This window comes from Rhea americana, unplaced genomic scaffold (genome assembly GCF_003343005.1).
Source record: "Rhea americana isolate MKP2758 unplaced genomic scaffold, rheAme1 scaffold_138, whole genome shotgun sequence".
In the NCBI taxonomy this organism is placed as follows: Eukaryota; Metazoa; Chordata; class Aves; order Rheiformes; family Rheidae; genus Rhea; species Rhea americana.
This window is the reverse complement of record NW_028185461.1, coordinates 1,510,789-1,538,519: the sequence shown is the minus strand read 5'-3', so window position 1 is coordinate 1,538,519 and position 27,731 is coordinate 1,510,789. Positions and strand designations below refer to the sequence as shown.

Below are 27,731 nucleotides of genomic sequence, written 5' to 3'. Positions count from 1 at the left end.
GAAGAGAGAAAGAATGAAAAAGAGAAATAAAGAGGCAGAGAAAAAGAAGAGAGAATGTGAAAGAATAAAAGAAAAAAAGGAAGAAAGAATAAAAAGAAAGAAAAATAGAGAAAGAAATAAGGAAAGAGTAAGAGAGAAAGAGGGACAGAGAGACAAAGAAAGTGAAAGAAAGAGAAAGAAGAGAAAAAAGAGCGAAAGAAAAAGAAAGGAAGGAAGGAACAAATCAACAAATGAAGGAAGGGAAGGAAGGACTGAAAGGAAAGAAAAGAAGGAAAGAAAAGAAGCAAGGAAGGGAAGAAAGAAGGAAAGGAGAGAAATGAAGGAAAGGAAAAAAAGGAAGGAGCCAAGAGGTAAGGCAAGGGGACAGGACAGGACAGGACAGGACAGGACAGGACAGGACAGGACAGGAAAGGAAAGGAAAGGAAAGGAAAGGAAAGGTCTGAAGTAGATCTCAAGGCATCAGCTGCCTCTTTGGAGGGAGTTTTGGGGAGCCCCCAGGACATCTAGGTTGAGATTTTTTCAGAAAACAAGCAGGGATTTGGTTTCCAAAGCTCCCGGCTGATGCCGGCTGGGGAGGAGCCATGCTCCTGCAGCGTGTGCAGTCCAGCTCACGCAGCTGGGCAGCCTCCGAGTGCGCCTGGCTTGCAGTCCTCTTCCCAGCCCTTCTGCAAAACTCCCCAGCAAGCTGGTCCACCCCGAGCCCACAGGACTAAGAGCCATGTCATGCATCTGCAAGCATTCCAAACCCCACATACTTGGTGTGTGGAAACACCTCTAACACAAATTGTTTAATCTTGATGTCTCTTTCTGCACATGAAAGTCAGGGAATCTCTTCTGCTTTCCCCGCCAATGAAAATAACACTTATGACCTGCGTACTGAAGCACTRTACAGAAGCACTGACCCCCAAACAAGAACACAAATTAATATAGTTCTCTGGACAAAGTCTCTCAGACAGCAGCAGGCTCTTCCAAACCACAAAAATCTCAGCCAGATTTAAAATAATTTGCATCCCTTATGCTGCTGGACTCCTGGTCAGATCAGGAATCTCTCTTTACTAATAGCAGTAAGTATTATAACTGCTCCAGAACGAAATGATGCCCATTTCTACCACAACCCTCAGATTACATCCTGATCTCCTATGAGCCTTGAGGCCTGAGTTGCCACTAGCACTGGTGGAAGTAAAGAATAATTCCAGAAAAGCCACTATCAACACTCAGGCCAACAAAGTCTACCATGCCTTTGTCTTTTACTGTATTAGCCCTGTCTCCTGGGAGCTACATTATTGCCTGCAACGTATAATGTGATTTGCTTGTTTTCCTTGTCTGGCTCATTTTTCTTCGGCACAAATACATAYGGGCATATGGCTCAAACATGCACACTTGCAAAAGCACACATATTCTTCATATGAAGGAAAGATCCCAGAAACTGCACAGCACTTTATACTTAATGCGTGAAAATATGAATTAAGAGCCTCATGCTATCATGCTATCGTGAACACCTGAGTCTGCAAGCCTGAAAGGAGGATTTTGCTSTTCAAGGGAGAAGAGTGAGAGCTTATTGCTTCCTGGGGAGGTGAGAAACAGGCAGGAGGGGATGAGAAGAAAGTAGGTCAGGAAACAGAAACAGAGAAAGAAGCTGTGTTTGAAAAGGTGCAGGCAACCTGAGGGGGCAAGAAACACTTTCTTCAAATTAGGAGACAGAAACCCATTGAATGAAGGTGATTTAGGGAGAAAGCTGTTCCTCCATCCTCCTCCTCCTCTGGAGGAGAAAAAAATCCCTCCAGGCCTCAGAGACCAAAAATGAGCATCTAGTGTGTGAAGGAACAGCTATGAGCTGAAGCCTGAGGTAYGAAGATGACATCTGAGCTGTACAGAGGATGGACCGGGCTAAGACCCTCGTGGGCCATATGCCAGCTCTTGGGAGTTTTGGCTGTTCCTGGTCCCTCCTGGTTAGCAGGCACGAGTACCAGTGTGTCTCACTGGCTGGGGAAAAGGGCTTTCTCCCTTTTCTGCAGGGAGACTTTGCAGCGGAAAATGCCAACTTTCTTGTCTGCTTTGCTCACTGACAGAGCAATATAACTTTTGACGAGCCATGATCTCATCGAGACAAAAGGATCCATTCTCCAAGACACTGTTCCGGAGCCCTAAACAACTCCATCCTGATCTGCAATTTTCAGAAAATTCTGTGATGTGCCCCTTACTGCTGGAGATGCTTCGTGTGTGTGYGTGYGTKTGTGTGTGTGTGTGTGTGTGTGTGTGTGTGTGTGTACTCATCAATGGATAGCTTTATGATAGAGCCAGACACCTCAAGGGAACCCCCTTCAGAGAACAGCAGTTGTTTCTTAAATTATGCTGAGAAGTGACTTCTTTATATATCACTATATATTTTCTATTGCTGCAAGGCCAAAAAATCCTTTATCTGTATTATAAAAAGAAAGACTGACCACAGGCTATGATCTAAAATATATAGAGTCACATAAGTTTACCTTTGCAGTCATTCTTCATACTTTCAGTGCCAATTCTTTGTCCTTTTGCTAAATGAAACTTTAATGGCCACTAAAGGGCTCCATACTTTTACTCCTGGAGCAAGCAGTCAAGTGCAAAGAGGGCAAAAGTCTCCAGAAAATAGAAAGCTTAAAAAGAGTCTTCATAGCCTAATTTGCATATTCTGCCCAAGACAGCAGCTATTGCAGAAGAAACTGCAGAGCAGTTGTGCCCTGGCCTCCTCCAGTCCCATAGCCTATTAAAGGATTTTAGCCACAGCTCAAAAGTTCACACATTAAGAGCTCTTTTCTTTGCTCAGTTATTGAACTCTCCTTCCAGGGAATGCATTACTATCTAACCCTGTACCTGATAGAGTTATCTTACATATTTCAGGAAATTTTAGTTGATAGTGGTTCTAAATTTCAAGAGTAAATTATACAGTAGCCTGAGGAAGAGGAGTGCCAGCGTCCACTTCAAGGCCAGCTTGTATCCCATTCACCTTCACACTATTGTTTGGGGGAGGCAGAAGAGACTCAGAGGCTGTTGCATGAGTGATAGCGTGACACCAAGATTTCTTAAGTGTGAATCCAGCTCATTATTAAAAAAAAAGGGGGGGGAGGGGAATGAGCTCTGAAATATGAATGGATGAAAATAAAACCAAGTAATGACCTTGGTTTTATGAGTCAACTTGAGAGTCATTTGGATCCAGGCCAATAAACTTTCATCTTCCTCACCCAGCACTGTACTGCAAAGAGGTGGAGAATTCAGATGGGCTCTTGCAGTGTAGCCCATCACCTCTCATTTTAGAGGGCTGCCCTGCTAAGAACTTATCAAGGTGGATGCTGCTGAGTAGGATAATCCTCTTCCTCCCTTCACTTCTCAGCATCCAAAAAGAGGAGAAAACACAGCCTGAGGTGCACAAGCAGAGTCTACTTTCATAAGCCACAGGTAGGTAGCAGCTCCTGAAGCAGCTACTTTCTTTCGTGGTGCTCCCGAGGGAAAACGTAGGAAAAATGGGCTAAAAGCTACTGCTCAAGATGACACATTTGACAATGGTGGAGATCTCAAAGCTGTGCTACACCAGTCACCAAGGCCTCACAACAGGTAGGCACCATTCAGTAATTGGTGCATGAAGTCCCACCTTGCAGAGGGTGACAGTGGGATCACAGGATGCTCAGCAGGGTGGGACTTCTTTATTCCAGTATGGAGGGGCATGGGTGGGATTTTCAAATGAGCATCTGCCTTGGGAGCCCAAGTATTCCTGAAAAGCAGCAAGAGTTCTGCTCTTTAGATACTTCAGAAATCCCACTCAAAGTCCCTAGAGGTGAAGATTTTGAAGTGTGATCAAAGAGACTCCTAAAGATAGCACAGAGGATTAATGCTCTTGGCAAAAGCACAGCAAAAGCTCCTTAGTTATTCCAAACAGGCTTTTTCAAAGGGGCCTAAGGGAGTTAGGCACTTAAATCTCACTCTGATCCTTTATTTAGTTTGCAAATCCTGTGCTGAAGTATTACAGAAGTGTGACCCCTGAAGCATTGCTTGCCAAGCAGGTCTGCTTGAGTGAAAATCTGAATTGATTTTGGCTATGTTGGTGGCCTCCTGCAGCTGCTCCTTCTAAGTATCCAAGAGAATGAGCTTTCTGGTGGAAATGTTTGAGGGTACAACGAATTCAAATAAATAAATTCGGGACCAAGAACAAAATGGAACAACAAACTGTGTGTTCAAGGAAAACTCAACTGAGATCGGCTCAGGTTCTGACTCCTTCCACAGTGCTCAGAGATGTGGTGGAAGCAGCTGGTGAAGGGCAGGATCCACCCAAGATGCACTGAGGTGCTGGGACCAGGACTGCTGTGCTCTCCTTCAGCCCAAGCCCCTTCCCAGCTGTAGCAGCATGGAGCAGATGCCCTAACTGGCATGTAACGGGGGACCAGTGTTGTGCTATGGGACAACACGTGCTGCAGATCTGGACTGTGAGAGCTGTTATCTTCAGCTGGGTAAGCAACATCACTAGTCCTCCCTTTTGTGTTTCGGCACAACCTCTAAGAAAGCTGCAGGAAACACTTAGTTCCTGGGTTTGGTTATTTTTTACTGTTTGTGTTTCCCTGTAATTGTTTTCTCCATGACTTGGGTTTTATGGGGCGGGGGGGGGAGAAAAGAAAAAAAGAAAGAAGACCTGTGGGTTTTTGTTCCCCAGATGGTTGGATGTTCATGTTGTCTTAATCATTTCCACCACCCTTGCTAATGCTGCCATGAAGGATTACAGATCTGGGAAAGCAATAAGAGGAAGCCAGAAAAAAGGTGCAAACAATAAACAAAGAACCTGTTCTCATGCAAATATTCTTCGTGACAAAAATAATAAGAGAAAGGCAGATGAGAAGTGCAGGACACAGTCCAGCCACAAGATCTCTAAAGAGAATGCTTTCTAAGCCTTCCCACTGAGGTCCCCCGGCTTTCATTTCATATCCCCAGTCACCACAAACTGGAAACAGAGCCCCATCCACTAAGCCCCCAGCACAATGGAAACTAGTTTGGTATTGTTTAGAAACATGGCACACATGTGACATGTTATTGTCCCTAATTTGATTAATGAAGTGATCACACTAACAGGGCATTTCACACACACATAGAGCACCTTGTTACTAACCCAAGCCAGGAAATTCCCATTAGAGCATTAATTCCCCAGTACTTGCCTTTCCCAACCTTGTCAGGCAATTGTTTGTGAAAAGATGAATGTATACAATAACACCAGGTGAAGGGAGCTGATGTATGTGGTGTTAATGAATGAAATAATCAGTTTGGTAATAACTGGCATGTGTATTTGTCAAAAGGGAACCAGCAGGACATTAGCATTCGACAGCCACCAAACCTTTATCTCCTAGGCTTGCGTCTGACAACCGCCCCGAGATAGTCCATGAATAAAATACAGAGTAGTACCCAGACATAATTAAACTGCCAATGTGGATGTACCTAAATGAACTTGATATCTTAATGACACTAGATAGCATGTGAGTAATGTAGGCCCTATGAAATGGATGTGCATAATGAACACAGACATCAGAATTGGCACTGCAGAGTCACCCTTTGGGAATGGCGGYGTGGAGAGCAGCTTCTTATTGTACCGGCCCTGCCTTTACCCCGTCCTGTGCTCCTACGCTGCATGCTGCATCTGCCTGCTGCCAAGGGTGCTTACGGCTGAGGGCTCATCCAAGCTGCATTGAGCAAAGGTGGCTCCTGGCATGTGGCTTCCCACGTCCAGTGCCTGCGCAGATCTCCTGGTGGGCAATCCTATGTCCTGGGGCAGAGGACTCTTGGGTCTGCCCACTGTCGAGTCTTGTCCTTCTCCCTCCTTAAATCCATCCTTGGCCTCAGCTAGCTGGACTGAATCCTCAAGTACAAAGACTACCTCCAACCAGCTGAAGTGCCCTGCAGTTTCCTGCCAAGACTGGTGGTCCTCATGGTCGCTCTGTGGACCAGCTACGGCTGCTCAGAAGGCACCATCACAGCCTCACAAAGCAGACAGAAACTACACTCCTACCCACCCTCCTGAGGCCTTGAAATCACAAATCTGAATCATGTATAACAAAGCATCTGTAGGAAACTTCATGGACAGAGCCATGCTGCCCTGGCTGTTCTGTGCCTGTTTGCAGGAGATATTCCTTGTGCCCACAGCCATTCACACATCTATATCTGAAAGCCTTAAAATGATTAGAGCTTTGTGTTTACAGTAGAAATAAGCTAGAAACAGCTCAATGTAAAAGGCACAGGCCAACTTGGTCTGGCCTCTGGCTGGGCTCAGAAACTCTCCTCTCCTCCCTGCAGCAGGATCAAGGGCAAGAAGCATCCTCAGTGCCTTCAGTGGGAATTTACCTCCCCACTTGCATGCGGGCTCTTGGATTAGAGGCTGACTTGTCATCCTGGGGTCCGCTTCACTAAGCCTCCTTAGAACTTATTCAGGGTGCTGGGTTCAAAAAAAGATCAGGATTGCCTTCTCCTTGGGAGGTGCGCGCTGAGTGATGAACCTCCACTGCTCATGCTTGCCCTGGGCAGCCAAGGCAGGGGAGGGCATGGATGAGCAGAGTCAGCTCCCTTGGCTTTGCTTTTCCTGGTCTCTATCACAAGAGATTTAACATTATGGCAAATTTTACAGTGGGAAAGCTGGAGGAGATGACCTCGGCAGCACCAGCCTCGCTGCTCAATAACCAGCTACGGTTCAGGGAGGCCTGAGGAGTGCAGCATGGCAAACAGGTCACATGGCTAGGAGAGAGGTTCCAGTGGAGATCCCCCCAAAGCAGTTTTTTTGTTCAGAGTCCTGAGCTGGTGCCTCTGCCTAAGAGGAATCATCAGAATCTGCTGCATCAGCTCCCACAGAGACCTCTGTCACACTAACTTGTGCAGCACAGACATGCTTTTAAAAGCACTTAATATCATTAGATTATCAGATATGTCCCTTTTCTTGTCAGCCTGGAAACTATTTTTCTGGGAAGCAGCCAGTCCACTGGGACAGCAGGTATCCAACTGCTTCCTGGACAGGGAATATGCCTCGAGATAGCTCAGCCACATGGGCAGTGCTGCAGCCTGTTCGCGTCGGGTCTGGCTACACATCTCTCTGCCCTGCATCAGCCACCTGGTTCAAGCCCAGTACAGCTCCCAGTACACACACCGTATGCTGCATATTTCTGCCTGGAAGATGCTGGATAGACTCTGAAATACATCACAGCTGTCCCTAAAATGTGCTCCAGATTTACCTTACAGCTTGCATACATTTGCTCTTAAAAGATAGGTTTCAGCCCTCTCCTTCTGGGGGGCAACGCTCCAAGTTCACACGCCACACTGCTCAAAAGGTAATTGCCACTTACTGCTCTAATGGTTCCAATTTTAGCAGCAAATGAGCAATGTACAGTAAGTATCAGTCTTATTAAAGAAATAATAATGGTAAATTAGAGCATACACTACAGGGAAGGAGCACTCTCCCGGTTACACGAGCTCCAGCCATGCTGACATTTGACAGCAGCACAGTCCCTGCCTGCTGCTGATACAACTCCAATATATTTAAATACAAAAAGTTTGGAGTGTAGGAAAGTAGCCAGCTCAATATGGATCAGCTTGCTCTGTAATGAGTGAATTGACTGGTGGCTCAGAAATTGCTGCAAAGCCAGCATAGGAAATCCAAACTAGAACAGGTCCTATCTGTCTCTGAAAAGGAGATAAGGAAAACCTGCTTAAGGAAAAAAGAAAGAAAGAAAGAAAGAAAGAAAAAAGTACAGCAGGTTTTGGGGAAAAACATCTAAAACACAGCAGACAAAACAGCCCAAATCACTGCAGGGAAATCAGTGCAGAGAGCAACCTGTTGGAATCAGTGTAGCAAATCATGACACAGAATGAAATATTAAGATGGAATAAAACGTAACTCCTGCCTGGAATAATTATTTCCTTTGCGAAAAAGGATACAGGGATCTGGAGACGAGACCAAAGCAGATGATGCTGGGCAGCCCAGAGAGCGAAAGGAGAGGCAGCTGGAGAGGAGATGAGCATGACTTTACTCACAAGCACCCCGAGAGCAATTCCAGGAAGGTGACTGCCCAAGAGAAGCAACACGGACCATGCACTGCTGGTCAGAGGTTTTGCGAATATTAACAGTTGCCTCCTAACAACCCTTCTGAAATGGAGGGAAACCCATGTGCAAGACTGCAGCCCGTGTGCCCCCAGCCTGCTGGGCTCCCTCGGGATGGACCAGCCCTGCTGAGGGCACGTGCTTGCCACTAATACGCGCTGACAGATGACAGTTACTATTGACTAAAAAGACGTCAGAGGGATGCTGCGGAAGACCTCCTGGTTCCTAGAGGGTAAAACCCTCGCTGGTGCTATGCCCGTTTAGCCCAGCTGAATATTCAGCCCTGGCTGCCAATTATTTAACCATTGCTTTCTTTCGCTGCAAAGATATCCCTGTGGTGCACCCTTATTAGACAGTAATGGTGATTTCATTAGATTAAATAACTCTGATGGTCCCCGGAGACTGGCTGCACTTTAAACATAGAGCCTCAGAGTTAGAATTATTGTTATTTAACATTGATTAGATTACAAGGCAAATCCAATTTCCCCCCTAAACGTATGATAGTTACGACTTGCCTAGTGGGAGAGGTTAAGCACAGCATTCCTGGAAAACGGTGTGGAGGGTGGGAGCCTGCCCGAGTCGGCAACACCAGCGTGACTGACTGTCCCGGCCCTGCAGGAGCCCAGGCACCTGAAAGGCCTTCTGCTGGGAGTTGGGAACGGGCCGTGGTGCAAGGAAGTCTCCCCGGCTCCCACAGTGGGCCCTTCGCACGAATCCCCATCAGCCTTGCCTGCTTATCGCCACTCCAGCAGGAATATTTCTGGGAAATAACTGGGCCTCTCTGACCCCTGTCCCTGCCTGTGGTGAGTCCGTTAACCACTCCTTAAAGCTGCATCCTTTCCCATCTGTAATCCTCACTCCTGTAGCCCCATGGCTGTTGGCTGTCGTCCTCCAGAAAGGGACGTGGCTCTTCGCTTGGGCTGTGCTCCAGGAGCTGGTCTAGGACCCCAGTTCCCTCACTGGCCATGGCAGAGATGCCTCTGGACACATAAGGAGATGCAAGTGTCTGGGCCTTTCCCATCCCTCCATCTTGAGCAGACGGTGGAAATAACTTTCAGGGATCTCAGGACTTTATTCAGGTTTGGAGCAGGCTGGAAATGGCTGGTCAAGGCAGAAGCAGGAACATCTCTGTCTGAGATGTTCCACTTGTGTGTAGAGGCTACAGGAAGCACCTCTCTCCCAGGAGAATAAACCAGGGAATAGCTAGCTTGCATTGCACTGCGCCCTTTTCTTCCAAGCCCTTCAATAGAGTACATCATTCATCTAACCCCTGGCTTAGGAGATCAGATAGGGACAAGCTTCCTCTCAATCCTTTTGGCTGACAGCTTTTGGGGAAGCATTTATCTGAGGAAGCTGATGGGCTCAAACAATTCCTAAGTGCATTCCCCACATTGCGGAGAGCATCCTGCAGCTCCAGGGCAGCAAGGTAATGCTAGTAGACGATGGACAGGCGAGACTGCAGCCCATTCATGACMGTAAGACACAACAGGGGGAAAAACACAAATCTGTATCTGATTCCACTCCTAAGAGTCACAATTACAAGGAGGGGARATGAGCAGTGCAGAAAGGGCTATGTATCAGATGTCAGGAAAAACACTGCCTTCTCTTTCAGAAGTTCATGCCACTCCTCACAGCAGGCACAGGACTCAAAAGTGCACAGATTTGTTCCAGGGAAAGCTTAGATGCTGCGGCGTGGAGATGATAGGAGTAGATGGATATGCAGAGAAACAGAGTAACTGCAGACAGCACATGGGCTCAGCTGCTGGGGCAAAACTCACTGCTTGCTCTGTCTAGCGAGAGTTAGAAGAGAGGTGATAAATCTGGATTTACACTAGTAGCATCTAGGGGAAAGGGGAGATGTCAAGAAGGGCTGGCTCCGGTGGGGCCCAAGCAGAYTGGACCCACACAATGCCCGTCTGGGCCTGATCAAACGAAATTTGGCAGAAGCTCCTGGGGTATGGAGGGGAAGAAAAGCACCAGTGTCTTCATCCCTGCTGAAGAGCTCAGCAGGGCTCCAGCAGMTCTGGTCACAGGGTGGCCAAGTGCCTTTGGTTAGATACAGTGCATCCGGTCACCAGCATGACCACCGACACGAACCTGGCCCAAGGAGAGAAAGAAACTCAAGCCGTGGCCTCTCCTGCCCTTCAGATCTCCCTTGCATCCYTGGATTTAATGGCCCTAGAGAACTGCCCTGTGCTAAAGACATTCAAAATAGGAGGAAACAACACTAACTGGAGACCTTGGGGTACTCGGATAGCTTTGTCTTTGCAAGTCCTCTGCCTTCCCCTCTGGTTTCTTGTAGCCCAGAGCCTGCATCTGTCCTGGGGGTTCCACTGAGCTGGAAACAACTTCTAGAGGCCCAAGCCTCACCCAAAGCCCTGACTATCATGGCACAGAATGGATTTTCTTTGCTTAGGTGTGGCTATATACCAGCCTTCATACTACCTCAGAGTTTGGCCAACCGAGCCAAGTCCTGCTTTCAGGGACCTTACTAATTCCAGATTCACTCTTAATTTTAAGTCAGATTTACTCCAAGGTAAACATGCCTCTGAGCTTCCTGCCACTCATGCCTTTCCCATTCGTGTTCCCAGGGCTATAACGAGACAGTGCAGAGCCCCAGCAGGTTCCAGATAAGATTTGGGCTGGAGGAGTTGCCCCAAGGTCGAACCTGGGAGAGCAGCACGGATGGGAGCCAAGGCATGGCTGTGGTTGCGCATGCTGGGGAGACAGTTGTATAGTCCCCAGAAATAAAATCCTCACAGTGTTGTAAAACATTGTTCTCATATACCGAAGAATCCAGAGGGAAACTAGGAAATCGTTGGTTTTCTGTCTGGCTTGGGAAGGCTACTAGGTCTCAATTCCTAAATTAGATGGCTTTTCCTCTTCACTGCAGTGAGAAAACTTCTGTTAGCAATCTCGCTGCCTGGCTTGGGCATCCGAACTCCTGCCCTGCTCCTTGGACTTCACTTGTCTGACTGAGGAACACTTGCTTTTGGGAAGCACCAGTTTCTTTTTCACACCCCCATTTTGGGAGCAGGCTGAAGGGAAGGGCAAGGGCCATTAGGTTTTACCAGCACCACTGAAGTCAAAGACCCTCAAAGAGCAGAATGATGCACCAGAACCAGGGACCTGTCCAGGCATCAGCTGCAATCTGAAAAATAGCTGTTGCTTGACCAAACAGAAAAAACCTAATCATTTATAATTAGGAAACAACCAACAGATGAATCCCATAAAACTTGCATGCATGGCCTTCTAGAAATCTGTAATTATAAAAGCTAGGATTTTCAGAGGGTGCTCGGGCTTGCTCAGAGCCCCACAAGCTTCTGTGGCTGCTGTCCACTGTGCTGGTCTCAGAGGCYCCAGCCTTGGAGCTGGCAGGGCAGAGTAGCGTTGAGTCTATACAAGGTGCCAAGTGAAGCAGCTGCAGTATCTAAGGCTGGCCCCAACCCATGGCATTYAAGCTCATAAAACTCATTAAATACTTAGCACTGTATCTGGGTCAGACCATGGAGTGCTCTCCTCTAGTTGGCCCCTTTGGAGGCTCCTCGGCTAGCTGCTGCGTGTCCTACTAAATTCTTTCTTCCTGAAAGCCTTCCAGTGGATTTACTGTTCCTGAAAGCCAGGGACATAGAGCCAGGCACCACACGAGCACAAAGCGGCAATCGCTGCTGTGCGCTAACGGAGCTCCCGCCTGCTCCAGTGCGGCACGAGGGCCAAGTCTCACTCCTGCAGAGCCCTGCTCTCACGCCGGGCTGAACAGCAGGTTAACACATATATGCGATAACATCAGGACATTCCTGGCTTGGCAGCTCAAGTGACTATTTAAACCCAGCACAACTTCATCAGACTCTCAGCACTTCCTCTGCAGCTCCCCACAGTTCGAGCAAAYACCATCTGGAGACGGAGATCTTGAAGGCAGGGATACCGATGCTCACCAATTCCTAGAAATCAAAGCTCCAACCTCTACAGGAGTACTTTCACAATGACTAGTATTTTGCAGGGGCTGACAGTGTAACTCCACTTTGCAGATGGGAAAATGGAGGCAGGGGAAGGTGCAGGCCTTCGATCACAGTCTCAGAGCCTGAGCAAGCTTCTCTAAGCCTATCAGCTGCCCTGCAGCCGCATGGGAGACACTCACATGCTGCACGCTGTTCATGCCACAGCAGCACCACACCAGMACCCAACAAACAGCAAAACCACATCTCCTGCCCTAGGAGAGACCATGACATATGGATATAGGMACACTTGGTAATAACGAGGTAAGAACTGGCCATCCTGGCTCAAACAAGGAGCAGAAACAGCCAAACACTGTTTGCTGTTTGGTTAGGGATGTTTAACACTCATGCTTTCAAACCTTCGGCTCCCTGCCAAGAAATTCACAGCTTGTTCCTAGGAAGCTGCTAATCCTACTTCATTAGCAAAAACAGTTTTAGGAGAAAGTTTTCTTTCTGCCCAGGTACATGCCCAGCTCTCCAGCCTCCTCCATGTGTGCCTTCTCCCAAGGATAAGTTTCCCTCCTTTGCGATGCAAGCCTCTGCTGCAGGGAGCCAGGTCCTGGTGATGCAGGTTTCCTTGATGCTTTGCAGGCTTGGATGTCACAGCGCCTTTCCTGGGGGGCGTATCACTTTCCAGTTGCTCCTCATAAATAGTTAYGGGTGGAGCTAGGGGCACCCCAGCCATGGACTAGCCTTTTTCCAGATGTTTATTTACTATTTCCAGGTGATTTGAACCTGATCGCAAATGGGGCCTTGCCACTATCAGTCTGTATCGCAGGATAATATGGTACTAACAAAGCTATAGAGTTGGGAGAGTTTGGTGTACTTGCATGGAGTTAATCAACATCCAGGATTTGGGAAATATCAGGGAAAGAGGATCTTTTGCTGGTAGCATCATTTGCATCCATAGATGAGCTTGCAGAATGAAGTCTGGGGACGTTCTTGGTCTCCTCCAGCACAAAGTTAGCCCACCTAGCCCAAATCTCTTCAGCAGCCATCTAAACATGGGTGGCTCCATTGACATGAAGTGGACAAGCTGGGCTGGCGCGCGCTGCTCAGGCAGCCCAGGCACAGGAAAAAACTCCAAGAAGAGGAGCAGGAGGAGAAACTGAGGTTTAAAACTACATAAACCTGAACGGCTGTTTCAGAAGGTTGTGCCGTGTTTACCTAGCTCTCACTTGCCATGGATGATAAGGGATATATATTTCTTTTTGCATCTGTTACTATCCTTCACCTATTTGAGCTCGGAGGAGAGCTACAGGTCATTTATTTGTTCAGCTTGGTGGGGCTGGTCGGATAACATGAACTGCTTGGCTAATTCCCAGCTAGTCATTTATCACCTGTGTTACTTCACCTGTCTTCCTAATCCTGGCCAGATCACAGCCTCTTACAACCTTGTTGTTATTCCATGACTAGAGTGAGAAAGTGGCTGTTTTCCCAAAGCAGAAAGCACGCTCCAGTGTAGCTGACTGGATTTACTCCCAAGAGCAAACCTCTAATGCCAACATGCTGCACTTGCATGAAGTGGATGGAAACCAATACAGCCCCACCCCAATCCAGACTTTTAAGTCTGGCAACAACTGAACTAACATAGTAACACACACGTCCAGGCTCTTTGTTACATAAAGTGCAATTCCAGCAGGATTTATCTAGACTTTTTACTGTGAACTGCAGGACACTGTCCCAAAACAGCAGCAGAGAGTTTACAGGGATTTGATGTTCATTAATTTTGAGATGACCTAGATGGTGATTGCAAAGCATAACTCTCCCTTCTCTCCTAACAACCACCAATTATTCAAGTACCAACTGGAAAATTCATTCTCTCATAGAAAATTCATTTCTAAGTAGACAACACAGATCGTATTTTTTCCACAAATAACAGTTCTAGCTAGACTGTAAGAATAGCTCGACTGGGTCATGGCAAAGGCAACCTCAATGACCAGCAATACAACTGGGGGCTATCTAGGTCGCTTCTCCCTGCTACACACTAGTCCCATCCCCTCCTCGGTGYTCTGGGTCCTAGAAAAAGAGCCCTGGCTGAGCTAATCCCAAGGTGCCAGGAAGCCCTGTGGAGCCAGAGACCCACATGGGACAGCTGTTGCCTCCCCATCACACAGGCCAAAGGCCCTGCTGCATCCCAATGGCAGCATGGCTTTGCCCCAGTGCTCGCTCCCATATCCTACCAGCACCTTGTGAACAGAGCACCTGGGCATCAGGGGGATCCTTGCTCTCTGCAGCACAGCAGGAAAGCAAAACCTGTGCAAGGTTACCACTAGGCAGCCTGCTGCATGGCGTGCCAGCCCCTCCTCTGCATGGTCACCATGAAATCTCCCTCTTAGCAGCTCCTGGCCACCAGCCACAGAGCCAATGTCTATTGGAGCCCAAGAGCTCCCTTCCTGGAGCAATCACACAGCTCGCTAATGCTCAGTAACACAGCACATTAATGCAGGAGAAGGAGGAAAAGATGCACAGTCAACAACCTCTGGAGATAAAGATCCAAATAAGCGCCATTATGGACACAGCTGACCTTGCTGCAGCTGGGAGAACAATATTCTCCAGCCCAGCATCAGGTAGAAAGGAGTGTGCCAGCTCCGGTAAGCTTCCACCACCCCAAATGCTTTGGCAAACTGAGAATCCTGGGAGAAAAAAAAGGAAAAAAAAAAGAAAAAAAAAAGAAAAAAAAAAGAAAGAAAGAAAATAAAACCTCCAAGCTGGCACTGTGGGGAGACGCACTCTCACCTCCCTTCGCTCTCAGGTCCACTCATTGTGAGAGCTGCAGTGCTGTGCTTGTCTCCCCAGGCTCAAACAGCCTCAAGCAGAGGGACCCAGCAACGAGCACGGGGATATGCAGAGGTCTGAGGACTTCTCCTGTGCTACAGCACCCATGAAAGCAGTGCCAATAAACTGGGTAAAAGGAGAAAAGTAAATTACTTATATTTGGGGTTAGGTTTTGCTCAGTTGGTTAGAGCATGGTGCTAATAACACCAAGGTCACGGGTTCGATCCCTGTACGGTCCACTTGTTTGGGGATTGGACTAGATGATCTCCAGAGGTCCCTTCCAACCTTACCAACTCTATGATCCGTAGCAATGTAGAGTTAAGCTCTGAACTATGGCAACATGCCTTTAATGATCTCATTAATTGCTTTACCAGACACAGGACTTCGGTATCAAAAAAAGGAAAAGGGATTTTTCCATCAGTACACACTGACTACAACATCCCTAGTGACTTTCCTAGCAACCCCCTGAGAAACTGGTCTTTGGTGGCCCAGGAAGCCCATGATGTGGTAGATCCACAGCTCTGGCCCAAGCCTTGGTTGGCCAACTGCAGACAGAGGAAAAGCTACCACTAGACCTTCAGCTGTGGACACAGAGGAGAGTATCATGTAAACAGGTATGTGCACACTAATGCATGTTTTGTAAATGAGTGTGAGGGCTCTATGGCCACAAGAGGCAGGCAGCACCTGTTAAAGTGGCCACAGGGCTTGATTGCTTCATGCAGCAAGTGTTTTATGCAGAACTTCTGTTCTAGGGCTTCCATGCAAAGTATGAGGTCATGCAGCAAACCGTAGGCTAAAGAAACTCTTCTCTTACATGTTAAAAATGTAGTGATCACAGTTATACTATGTGCCTTGCAAAAGTCCAACCTTCAAAATCTTCTTTGAGATGAATACCCTTTTCTCCTGGCTGGCTCTAGCCACAGCCCTTTAGGACAGGCCCTCACTCAGAACCTTTTCTGGGGGAGAGGAACAAAAGCCATTTGTTGTTGGGGTACCTGGCAATACAACTCACAGTCCTACCTTGCAGGAGAGCAACTGCAGTCAGTCAAGCCCTGTGGGTTGTGCTTGACCTTCTGGTGCTCCCCATGCCTTGGCTAGTGTTAATTCCCCTAGAAGCTGTGCTTTGCACTGTCTTCCAGATTGCAAAAAGTGCCTCCAAAAGTTGCAGTCTCTCTCAGCTCACCGACAAAGGAATCAGGCTGCTGGACAAGAGCAAGAGTTGAGTCGCTCCAGTTTGCCAATGCAACCACATGTACGTGATCAGCATGTCTGCAGCCTCCTCCTCCTCTTGGCTCTGCCCTGCAGAAGAAGCAGGTTGGGGCTGATCAGGGGCTGCATCCAGCTGAAGAAAGCCAGATAGGGCTGGGAAGCCCTGGAGGTTCTGCTGGCCATGGGCAGAAGGTACGGAAAGCAAAACTGGAGAAATGACTGTGAGTAAAGCCAAGCCACAAAATGCCTGGAAAGTGCCCATCCCAGCAGTCAGCTTCACTTTCCTTCAGCACTGGGAGGCTGAGAGACACTTTCCAAAAGGTTCAGAGGAAGCGAGGGAAGGTTTTGGGCTGGCTGCCACAAGAACGCTCTACTTCCTAATGCCAGCTCAACCATGGGGCTCGTGAGAGATTTTCCAAGCTGCAAACCAGAAATTCTTGAGCTTTTCTTCCCCAGTGCAGAGCCACTCCCTTCCCAGGGCACCAAACCTGTGTGGAGGAGTGGTTTGGGGCTGCATGTTGGTGGGAACAACATGCACAAGCCAGGTCCTGTACAGCAGGAGGCTGAACCAGGCACTCCAGCAAGCCCCCAAATTTCCCTCCACCAAGGCTGTTTGCTCCCGCCTGTAAACCTGCCCCAGTCGCCTGGGTGTAGCCTGGTGCCAGTACAGGTAGTTCGCCTCCAAGAGAAGACATTACACAGTCAGCTGTTGAAAACAGTTTGGGCAGGGTCTAGCTCATGTGAGAGGGAATTCCTGACTCCCTCACAAATCCCTGACTCCACAAGCCAAGTTTAGCTGAGTCTGGCCTGAAAGTTTTTCCAAAAGTGCCAAGTTCAAGCCACTTTTCTCAACATCCTTTTAAATGAAACCACCTAACCTTTCCTTCTAAAACAATGATTTTGTTTTCCAGTTGACATGTATAAAGAACRGGAGCTAGGGTGAGCACTAATTCACAGATTTTGACTRGGAGGTTAGACTAGATGATCTCCAGAGGTCCCTTCCAACCTCAACCATTCTGTGATCCTGATTCTGTGATCGAAACTRTGATTTTCATTCCATTTGTCAACAAGCCATTAACCCAAAAGTGTGCTCCTTTTCCCCAGCTGTGTCTTAATACCTGTGCTCTGCTCACTGCATGCAGTGAGATTTAGGTTTTGTTTTTTTCCTCCTCYAAACATGAAGGAAGAGCTAACAACCACAGTCATACAGGTAAAAGACTGATAAGTACCAGGCAAATACTTAGAGGCAAATGTTAAAATTCACACATACCTCCGCAGTATAAGAAGCCAAGAATATTCTATAACATTAGCTTTATCCCTTGCCATGACACACAGCTTTTGCACTGAAAAATCCCAAGTCATTTTGCAGATCATAGGAAAGATCACTTCCCTGCCACTGAAACTCATAACTGCTCCTGAGCTGGAGCCCAGTAGTGGGTCTCTGCCAGGAATGTGCTGCCCAGGACATCTATGAATGGTGAACAAAGACAACTGAAGTCAATTGAAACTGTGGAGTTAATTTTTAGGAACCAAGAATAGAATTACCTGAGCTGGAATTTAGCCCAGATAAGGAGATTAACACCCCCAACTCTTGTAAAAGAAGTCAGGAGAACTTTCCATGACCTTCACTTTGAGGACCAGTTTCAGATGTAGCACAGGGCTGGCCATGCATGAGCAGAACTGGGGTGGAAAAGGGGTTGACACWAGAGCGAGTTCAACACCTGCTTAATCCTCATTGCTGATACTCATATCAGACAGTCTCTCGTCCTACCATAGATAAAGATCAACAGCAACATGAAGCTAAACGTCAAGAGGCCCCATGTGCTAAGCCTAGATCTGGAAGAACCACTGCACACCTCTGAGCAAGCAAGCTTTCTGCTTTGGCTTCTCCACTAGTGGAGTGGAGATTCCTCCACTCCACCAAGGCTGATGATGTCTGTGGTGCTTCCTTAACCAGTGAACCTGCCTCATCAAGTACTTATAGCAGAGTTCAACCCGACTACTAAACTGGCTGCCAAGCCAAGCAGAAGCAAGTGACTGCTCTGCCCCACAAAGACGCTATTACTGTTGTACATCAGTTGYACCCATGGAGCCAGCTCCTGAATGTAAATAGCCACAAGCCCTGGAAATCCCGGCTGAATTCACAGCTGGCTGGAGCACATACAGCTCCCACCTTACTGCAAACACTGGCAACAGAGGAGAGCAATATGCTCAGGGCCGTTTCCAACAGGGAACTTCCCAAGGCAGGTTGACCTCTGGGGGCTTCCCGGTTTGATTTTGCAGAGCTGAGAGATTCACAGCTGCTGGTTGGGGATCAGGAGGCTCACTCCTCTACTCAGCTCAGAGGGCAGGAGGAGCTCACTCCTCTACTCAGCTCTTGGTCCAGGATGGTGGCAGCAGATCCCTGACCTTTCAGACCAGATCCTGTCAATGCCAAAGTTTCTCGTGACTCCTTGTGTGCCCTTCGTATCAAACTTCTCCTAAAAGAGGTGGTTTGCTTGGAGGAGCTCACCCTATGACAAGGCATTTCAAACAAGCCCTGCTATATGGACCGTGGTTTGGAAGCTGCCAAACTCAAGATGGACAGCCCTGCTGCAGGCTCTGCCAACAATAGGCCCACTCACTATGTGCTACTCATTATGCCCAGGTAACCTGATGCTACCCACCACCTCGGGGACAGGCCTGGGTGTTCCCCATCCCATTGGGGACAGGTCTAGCAGGAGAAGGGAAAAGATGTGACCGGCCCCTTTAGGTGGACAGGGGAACCTCAATCTGGTGATCATCTCCAGGTGCACAAGTGGCCTTAGAAACCCAAGGCAAAAAGCAGTGTCTGGAGCCCCTTCAGCCCYAATAAGGGGTAGACAGTCCCCCAAAACTACCCAACCCTGCAAAGGAGGAGGTAGAGGTGTGCAGCAAGCATGATTAGAACCAGGAGCAGCTGGGGAGYCTCCCCATTGCAGAATTAATGGGATTTAGTAGAAAAATTGTGGCTCCCAGACACACAGATTTTGCTCTTTTGAGAGCGCACACAGCACCACAGCTCACTTTGAAGCAGATCCCCCGTCAAAGCAGCAGGAGGACACTCAAGGCACTGCCCTGCTTGGTGGCCATGTGGGCCCAGCAAGCCTCTTCACTATTTCAAGCACTGAAGAAGACTTTCAGAGACCATATTTGGTAATACCATAGGGAGTAGTGGACAGGGGCTGCACTCTCCTTGGCCCAGGTCACTCTGCTAATACTTAGGAGAAGGACAGGTCATTCAGCCACCAGCCCTTTGCCCAGGCATCCTCCCAAATCTCTGAGCTTATGGAGGCTTAAAGCAGAACTTGGCAAGATGCAAGCTGGTGTGAGAGTCAATCGATGCTTGAGCTTCCAAGATTGAAGAGATTTGAGGTAAAAAATTCAGGAAAAAATCCAGCACCAAAGTCAAGACCCAAAACCAGAGAAAATGGCACCTCTGGCTGATACATCACACGGGGCTCAGAGCATGCCAGAACCAGTGGACCTGCAAYGACGCCCTGTCCCCAGCGCTCAGCCCCAAACTAACTCTGCCTGTGGTTGCAGGCTCATGGCGTGGCTGAGAAGTTTGTTACTTCTGCAAACGAGCCTTTTGGGTCATTAAAAGAAAGTGTACAAGACTCCTTTTGTTGTGGACAGTTACAGAGGAACCAGGCAAGTTTCCCTTATTCTATTTCTCCATGTCAGAAGGGTCAGCGCATTTCCAGGAGATGGGAAACTCGGACATTTCCTCGCTCGTTTTATCCTGGGCTGGAACAAGCCAGTGTTTTGGGATTTCTCTTAAAAAGAGGACTTCCTAACTATTTCAGCCCAGTTAGTGCAAAAGTGTTTAAATAATGCTGAAGCATTCGGATATATGATACTAAATGTTACCATACAATATCATAGAAGTGGAAAGGAAATGCTAAGGAAAAATGCAATGATTTAGAGACCAAAAATGCATGTGTGTACATACGCACACACAGAGACTATCAGATAAACAAAGAAGTCAAAATAATTGCTTTTGATATTTTCCCACAAAAGGCTTCACCAGAAAGCATGGACTCCAGAAGAGAATCCTTTTCCAACGAGAAACATCAGAACAAATCATTCTGACTTTTTAAAATTTTCAGCGGAAAAATGCCTTGTTACAGAGGAATAAAAATTGCTAGCCTCACATAGCAAAGCTGTGCTTGAATTTGACCGTCTCTCAGAGAAATACATGGGAAGGGGAATTTGTCTGTCAGATCTGATCTGGGTGATCAGCTCCCTGTTGACAGTCATCGATTGGGCTTGGAAAAGTGGAACCACCCAGCCCAGCGAGGTCGGAGCAGGGGATGTCACTCCAGTACCAGCCATGGCCGGGGCCGGACAGGATCTGCCAGAAGCTTGGTGGAGATGCAGCCAAGGCAAGGCAGGAGCAGGAGCTGGGAGACATCTGTAAGCTCTAGCCCCACCAGACAGTGGGCACCAGGCTGACACAATCTCTGGTTTCCAAAGCAGTCCTGGGACGGTGAGGAGAAGTTTCTCTTCACAGTCTGCTGGGTTTCAATCTCCTACCAGAACCTGTACTCAGCAGCAGTGTGGAGTTTGTGGGAGTTCAAGCAGGGATCTTTATATCTTTGTCGCAGATGGCATTGCAATAGAAAGAGCATATTACAAATCTCCTCACTTCTAGGAAGCAAGAAGGATGATCTTGCCATGCACGAAGGGAACTAGCGATTTCTTTTGCTGAAAAACATCTTCCTACAGAATCACATAACTTGATGAAAGAAACACTAAGAATAATTCACTTCCTCAAGCAACTCTATTTATATTCCAACTGCAGGCCTTATCCCTTCAACATGCTCATATGAAGAGTCCTCCTGGAGCCAACCTCCTGGAGCTGCCAATGCAGCTTCGACATTAACGCATTTAACTCTAAGCCAYGAAAAATGGATGTCCCAGGAAGTGGGTTACATAGGAGACTGGACTGCCTCAGRCAGAGACACCGGCCACTGTCACAGCCTTCGGGACCCTAGTCCTACTAATCTTGTATGAAGCCCTGTTCTGGTTGGTGAGGCTATATCTAACAGGGTAAAAGCCATAGTGTCCAATGCCAGTAGTGTAACTTTAAGTGCAACCTAATCCATTTCCCTTCCATAATACCTGTATGTAATGAGAATTTGCAAAGATTTATGGCCACAACAATTAGGGCCTTTCTCCCCCTCACCAGCTTCTTCTGTTTCACTGCAAAAGCAGTTTGAGTTACCTCGATATTCTCCAGAGAGAAAAGCATAATTAGCAGCTAAGAAGTTTTAATGCATATGTAAGGGAGAGAGAGTGCATGGGGAGGGGATGTTATCCTCAGGTTTTCTGATCACTTGGTCRTTGCTCTGAACTCTTTGGAAAGGAACCAGCTCCCTTCCCCTACTAAGACCTAACTACTTTTATTATGGACTTCAAAAGTTCAGGATGAAATCCTAGCTTGGCAGAGGTGAGGCATCAGTACTAGTGCAGCCAGAACTTCATCCCAAGATCCCAGACTCAACATAACTTCCCACCAGGGACCCCACAACAGCAGCAGAACTGATTGCAGGACAAAAGGCTACTCATCTAGGTAGGAATTTTCTAAGATCAGGCCTCAAAGGAGGACTAATAATTTAAGTGGAGTAAATCTACTTCTCCAAAGAGCAGCACAATTTCTGCCATAAATGGGCTCTCGCCCCAGCCAGCTGGAGCTTCGTACTGCTTTCCACGAGACCTGGCTCTATGAATTTGACTGACAAAATCTTGGACAGTCAAGCCCATATTTTCAAGATTGCTCAGCACCTACAGGCAGGGCCAGAGGAGACGCAGCTTTCCAAAGGCACCCAAGCACCCCAGGGTCTAGGCAGAGTCAGGCAGAGCAGTGGCACTGGTCCCTGCCCTCCCCCCCCTCCAAGATCACAGGAACTACCAAGAGTCCAATAAAACTTCAATTGCTTATTTTGATACTTTACAGTGGGAACGGGGTTGTCTGAACTTCTCTCCCTCAATAGCCCCCCTTATACTACAAACCAAAGGTTCACACCTTCAGCAGGGATGGACACGAACCTCGGATACAAACTTCTCTACCCAGCAGAAAACTAAGGTGATACACATATATACAAAATACTTGAAAGCATCGCCAAAAATAACAACCCTTTGGGGGGTTATTTAAGGAAAAATTGCAGAGAGAAGACCGTGACCCGAGCTCTTTGCGCAGATGGCCCAGCTTGCTGGGGTGTATGGATGGTTCTGCAGGTGTGTACGCTAGATGGCACTCCGCCTCGCACAGCAAGGGGACAGCAAGCCGAAGCGGTCCCAAGGCTCCCAGCACTACCTAGCCGCAAGCCCAGCGGGGACGAAGTGACTCACAGCAAGAACAGCCCCTCCGTGGCTGCCTGTCGGTGCCCCCGTTGTCTCACGCGCTCTTTGCTCTGCTGCAAAGATGGCTCAGGCCAAAGACCACGTTACTTCTGCACTGGAGAGACTCCCCTAACCCTGTTGTTCAACGCCTGCGGTGCAGGGCAGGGCCATCCTCCTGTTTTAGAGATAGGAAATGGAGCTGCTCCAAGACTTCAGTCCGTACTCCGCAAGCAGTAAGGTGCCTACCTTCCAACAAATTCAGTTTTTTTTTTTACCCTGATGCCTCTGAGTATCAGARTTCAGGGACTTGCCCAACGTTACACATGAAGACAGCAGCAAAGCAGGTTAGCATCGAAACCAGTTCCTGTCTTTTTATAACTTACGGAGTAGCCTCAGGCCTGATTTCATCAGCTTTTCCAATGAGCAGCTTCTCCCTCTTGCCCTTCACTAGAGAGGACAACTCCCTTCACCCACCCACAAACCCACCTCATCAACAGCTCCTTGGCTGGGAGACCCACACCAGACCAAAGAGCCACAGAAAAGCCAGTCCTCAGACACCGCCCTGCTGACAGACTCACAAATCTTTCTTTGCGCCTGCCTCAGCCTATCTCCACCTGTTGTTTGTAGTGAATTATCTGTGCTTTGGGGCCAAGACCATCTTTTGTTCCTTTTTTTTTATATATATATACAGCACCYGGCACAGTGAGCTCGGTATGGGTAGCTATCCGATTACACAGCTAATAAATAAACAAGGACCATCATCCACTTCAATTTCTGGCTGTCCCAAGTCACAAGTTGCAGAAACTGCTGCAGGCTGTACTTGATGCTCTAAGTAATGCAGATGTGCTTTGGAGACAAGGAATTCCCAGAAGCAGGAGTAGGTTTTGCTAAGCAGAGCTTCCTAAAAGCAGGTGTGCACAGAGCAACAAGTGGAAAAGCCCAGACCAGTTAAACTCTMTGCTCAAATGCAGCTCTTCAGTGACTCGAGTCATGTTCAGGGCTGGGCACATTTTGAACGCTCACTGACTTAATCAGTTAAGCTGCAGAGACTGCAAGGATGGGGTGAGGAAAGGTGGGGAAAACCATCACTTTACCCTGAGGAAATGTTAAGGTACCCTCTTGTGGACACAGCCATACAAGAGGGGCACTGCTGGCTCCTGCTACAGCATTTCCCCCTTGCAGAGGGCTTTGCACCTTGTCCTTTCCTCCTGACGGCTGTGGTCATCCAGTCCTGCTCCACCTTTCACAAATTGTCCTCGTTCATCCAAAGCATCCCCTAGCATCATCTACACACTCCTGTCCCCCATGCCACTGCTCCTCTGCTCGCTTCCACAGTAACAAACACCCTCAGACAGTGCTGCTGAACTACGGTGGCCATGAGACCTCATGGACCTCCAGGCCATCTGGCTCAACAAGAGCGGCCAAACTCCTCCATGCCCAGGGCTCAGATTCGACTACAATTTTAGGCACAGGGKCTGGGAAACTGCACGAGAAGGTGGGCTACAGCTGTGCTGAGCTGCTTAGGGCTTGTCCCCCCACCTCCTCCTCCTCCATCCCAGCCCTCCTCAGCAACTGAAACATTTTCTGTTCCCTTTGACTCAGAACTATCACTAGTTGCTTAGATTAGAAAAAAATAATAAAAATGTGCACCTTAGAGAAAAATCCCAAGAGGACATTAATTAGAAGGAAGAACTCCCCAGATATGGAAGCATGAGGGAGGAGTGGTACTTAAACTCCCAACCTGATGGAGTAACTTTGAATCATCTTTCATCTTCCCCTGTATAGGGTGTTATCTAATGACATTAGCTTGGCTTCACTCTAGTGGAATTGGCATCAGTGCTACAGAGGCAGGGAGATTAAAACATATGAAATAAATGTTGCTGGGGTGACTGACAGTATAAATGACATTCCAACAGGCAGCTCAATCAGCATGAGACTAACAAAGGATCAGAGGGAACCAGCAAGACTCGCAATATCACCCGCAAATACAGATTTTTTTTATTATTTATTTATTRCCCCAGGCGTTTTTCACTTGACTGGATCAGCCCCCAACTCCTGGCTTTCCCCCAGGCTGCATACAGCCGTATGCTGGGTGGAGGGTGGCAGTTCAACTCTATTAAAACGCATGCTCACCTGCTATTGAACTCTGCTAGCTCAATAACCTTGTTCACAGCTTGAGCAGGGATTTCTGCACTGGAAAGTCAATGAGACCATTGTGGGTTTGCCCCCTCCCTCCTTCTGTCCCCCTACAAATAGGGGGCTTGCAGAAACTGGGATGGAGAAAGCTGCTTCAGGCACACCACTTCCCTTGATATTCAACCCCCACACGAGCACGTACAGAGGTGTTGCACTTCCCAAATTAAATCACTTGGATTTTTGTTTTAATAACCCTTTTAGGCAGACACAATGGAGGCTAAGAGGAGAGCGATTATTCCACTTGATTTGATGGACAGCATTTTCCAGTGGGTTCGTGCATCACTGGGCACCCCAGTAGGTGACATGACTTTCCTGTGCCCAGTCTGGGCCTTAGCCCAACAGGTACCACCATCCAACCAGCTGCTTCGAGAGCATCACTGCTGCCACAGCCACCATTTATCCTCTGATTCCTAAAGGTTCAGGCTAGCTGCCGAAACCGTTCTTTTGTTTCCAGGAGGAACYGTGGTCCCATCTCACTCAAGCCCCCCATGGACACTGGTGATGTGGGTGGCATCCTTGTGGCAGCCTGACTCTGTGCTCCCTGGGGACCCTGCTGCACAAGCCCAGGCACCCACAACCCCCCCAGGGGCTCTTCCCCAGCTGCGCTGTTTATTTGCAGCAGCACCGACCCACAGAGGAGCCCCCCGCTTGCTCTTCTCCATTTGCAAATCTGTGTCACTGCAATCAGCCATGAGCTTTTTGTTGCCCTAGACAGGGCACTCGCTAACCATGCTGATTTCCTGCAGGCGCTGAAAGCAACCCGAAGTGTTTATACCTTGTAATGATGCTGTTTAGTCTGACTGCTGAGGAAAAGAAAAAAAAAAGAAAAAAAGAAGAAGAAAAAATAGTGCAATAGCCGTGAAACCTTACACTCTGATTCCAAAGATAAGAAATCAGGACCGCTGGCAAACATCTGGTGATTTCCCCAGTGCTGAACCCTAATCAAAGATCACAACCAACCCACGGAAAGACACAGATATTTTTTAAAAGAYGATTTACAACAGGCTGGTAACTGGTTACCACAGGGCTGACACCGCAGCTCTAACATCACTACGGGACTGTGCGTGTTAGCAAAGATTACTCACACAAGCAAGGCCTGCAAGATTAGGTCTCAGAGGAATAACCCCATACAAAGAATTCACTGTACTTCAGCCTCCACAAGGCTAATAAAAAATTTTTTTTTTAAAAAAAGGTGAAATTCAGTACATCAAATACCAGAACAAACAAACGGCACCAATTAATAGGAGTGCTCATGTACCAAATGGTAACACATAATGATTGCACAAACAGCCTGCAGGGCAGCACCTCAAATGGGTAAGAGCTGCAAGATCAAGACCAAACCTCTGGAAAATTAAATCCCCCACTCTAAGGGCTCTGCTATGCTCTAAATGCCTGTGGCTCCTCCTCTGTCGAGGGCTGCGTGCCCTACTCTGGCAGAGTTTCCAGCAGTGGGACTATCCCGATGACATCTGCTCCCTGGGGATTCAAAGGCACCCTCCAAAAACCAGCTTTTCTGAATATCCACCGTAAACTTCAGTACCTACCCTCCCAAAGCCCCATTCAAGACTCAAGTTCTTGAGGTTTTGGGGTTTGTTTGTAATGTTTCCTTTCTGATACAGGGTCAGCATGTGGAAATTGGATAAGCACACACTAAAAATATCATTCTGTAGACAGCTTCAGCCCACACGAAAGGAAATTTTTCTTCTCAGAGAACCCACACTCAGCAGCCTGCAAAAACCCAGCATATTTCTAACACCAGGTGATACACAAGGAAGCTCATTGCTTCCACGTGTTAAGACTTTACATAAACACTCGGACTGTCAGTACTATCCTACTCCACATTTCAACACTGTCACTGCAGGCTGAGCTAAAATCCTCCTCCTCTTAGTTAATAGCTGGGCTTCACAAAAATGTAAAACAAGCTCCCGGGATGCTCCAAATCATTCTCTCTTTGCTCTTTCATTCATGAAAACTGTGGACACAGATGCACTTTGCAAAAGAGCAATTTGTAGTTCACACTAACCAGCCCTTTCCATAGGAATCTGCCAGAAAACACTCTTTTATTAGCCTTGAAACATGTAAGAAAAACATCTGAACAAAACAAATGAGAATTCTACCTCTTGGCTTTAACATTTCCTTTCTTGTTTTTAAGGGTAGCYCTTTTACTTGGTGTAAGGAAATAAYRATTAATTGAAAGAAGCATCAAATCCACTTTTCTTTCTTTTCTTTCCCCTCCCCCCCCCTTAAGGATGAGGAGGGCATGGGCTGTGCTCCTGGAACTGATGTTTTTTGGTGGTCATTACTGGGCTGCTGAAACATTTGCATGTAAAATACGTTTTCCCTCCAYTGAATATAGGAAAGACGCTTTTAATAGCTCCGTCTCCGGACTGGCATTTGCAAGAGGTGACGAGGCGGTCGGCGCTGCACCGAGCCARCCGAGACCCTTTGGAAGCGGAGGCAGCAGGAGCGGGGAGGCGGGGGTCCCCCGGCAGAGCCCGGGGCCCGCAAGGCAGCGACCTCCCCCCACTCCCCCGCCCCGTTTTCTCGGGGGAGTTCGGCTGTCCCCGACCCCCGCAGGAGGCAGCGCCCCGGCGAGCCGCAGCCCAGCCGGTCCCCGAGTCCCCCCGACGGCTCCATCAGCACCTGCGCCCTGCCCGGGGGTGGGGTGGGGGGGAGCGGCGATGGGATGTGTCGGGGGAGAGAGACAGGGGAGTTGAGACCGAGATTCGTGGAGGGATGTGAACTGGAGGGAAGCGAGTCTGGGGGATGTGGGGAGCGGGGCCGGGGCGCTGGGAGATGTGGGTGGGGTGAGGGTCGCGGGTGGGCGGCGGAGTGGGCTCGGCGGCCAGCGGGGGGCAGTGCCGGCTCGGGCACGGCCGCGTCCCCGTCCCCGTCCCCGCCGCGGTCCCGGGGCCTCGCGTACCTGTCCCGTACCTGTACCAGGCGAGGCCCCGCTCGTAGTTGCGGTCGAAGAAGTGGGGCTCGGCGCCCACGGCGCGGACGTCGGGGTGCACCCGCAGGAACTCCAGCAGCGCCCGCGTCCCCCCCTTCTTCACGCCGATGATGATGGCCTGCGGCAGCCGCTTGGTGCC

The 27,731-nt window shown here is 48.4% G+C and overlaps 1 protein-coding gene across 1 annotated transcript in view; it reads right to left on the bottom strand.

Moving 5' to 3' along the window:
* LOC146599595 (heparan sulfate glucosamine 3-O-sulfotransferase 3A1-like) overlaps positions 1 to 27,731 on the bottom strand; it is a 53,273-nt gene that overhangs the window by 25,018 nt on the left and 524 nt on the right. The window contains exon 2 of the mRNA XM_085298349.1: positions 27,574 to 27,729. Within this exon, the coding sequence (XP_085154475.1) occupies positions 27,574 to 27,729 (156 nt within the window). The remainder of the gene's footprint in view (positions 1 to 27,573; positions 27,730 to 27,731) is intronic.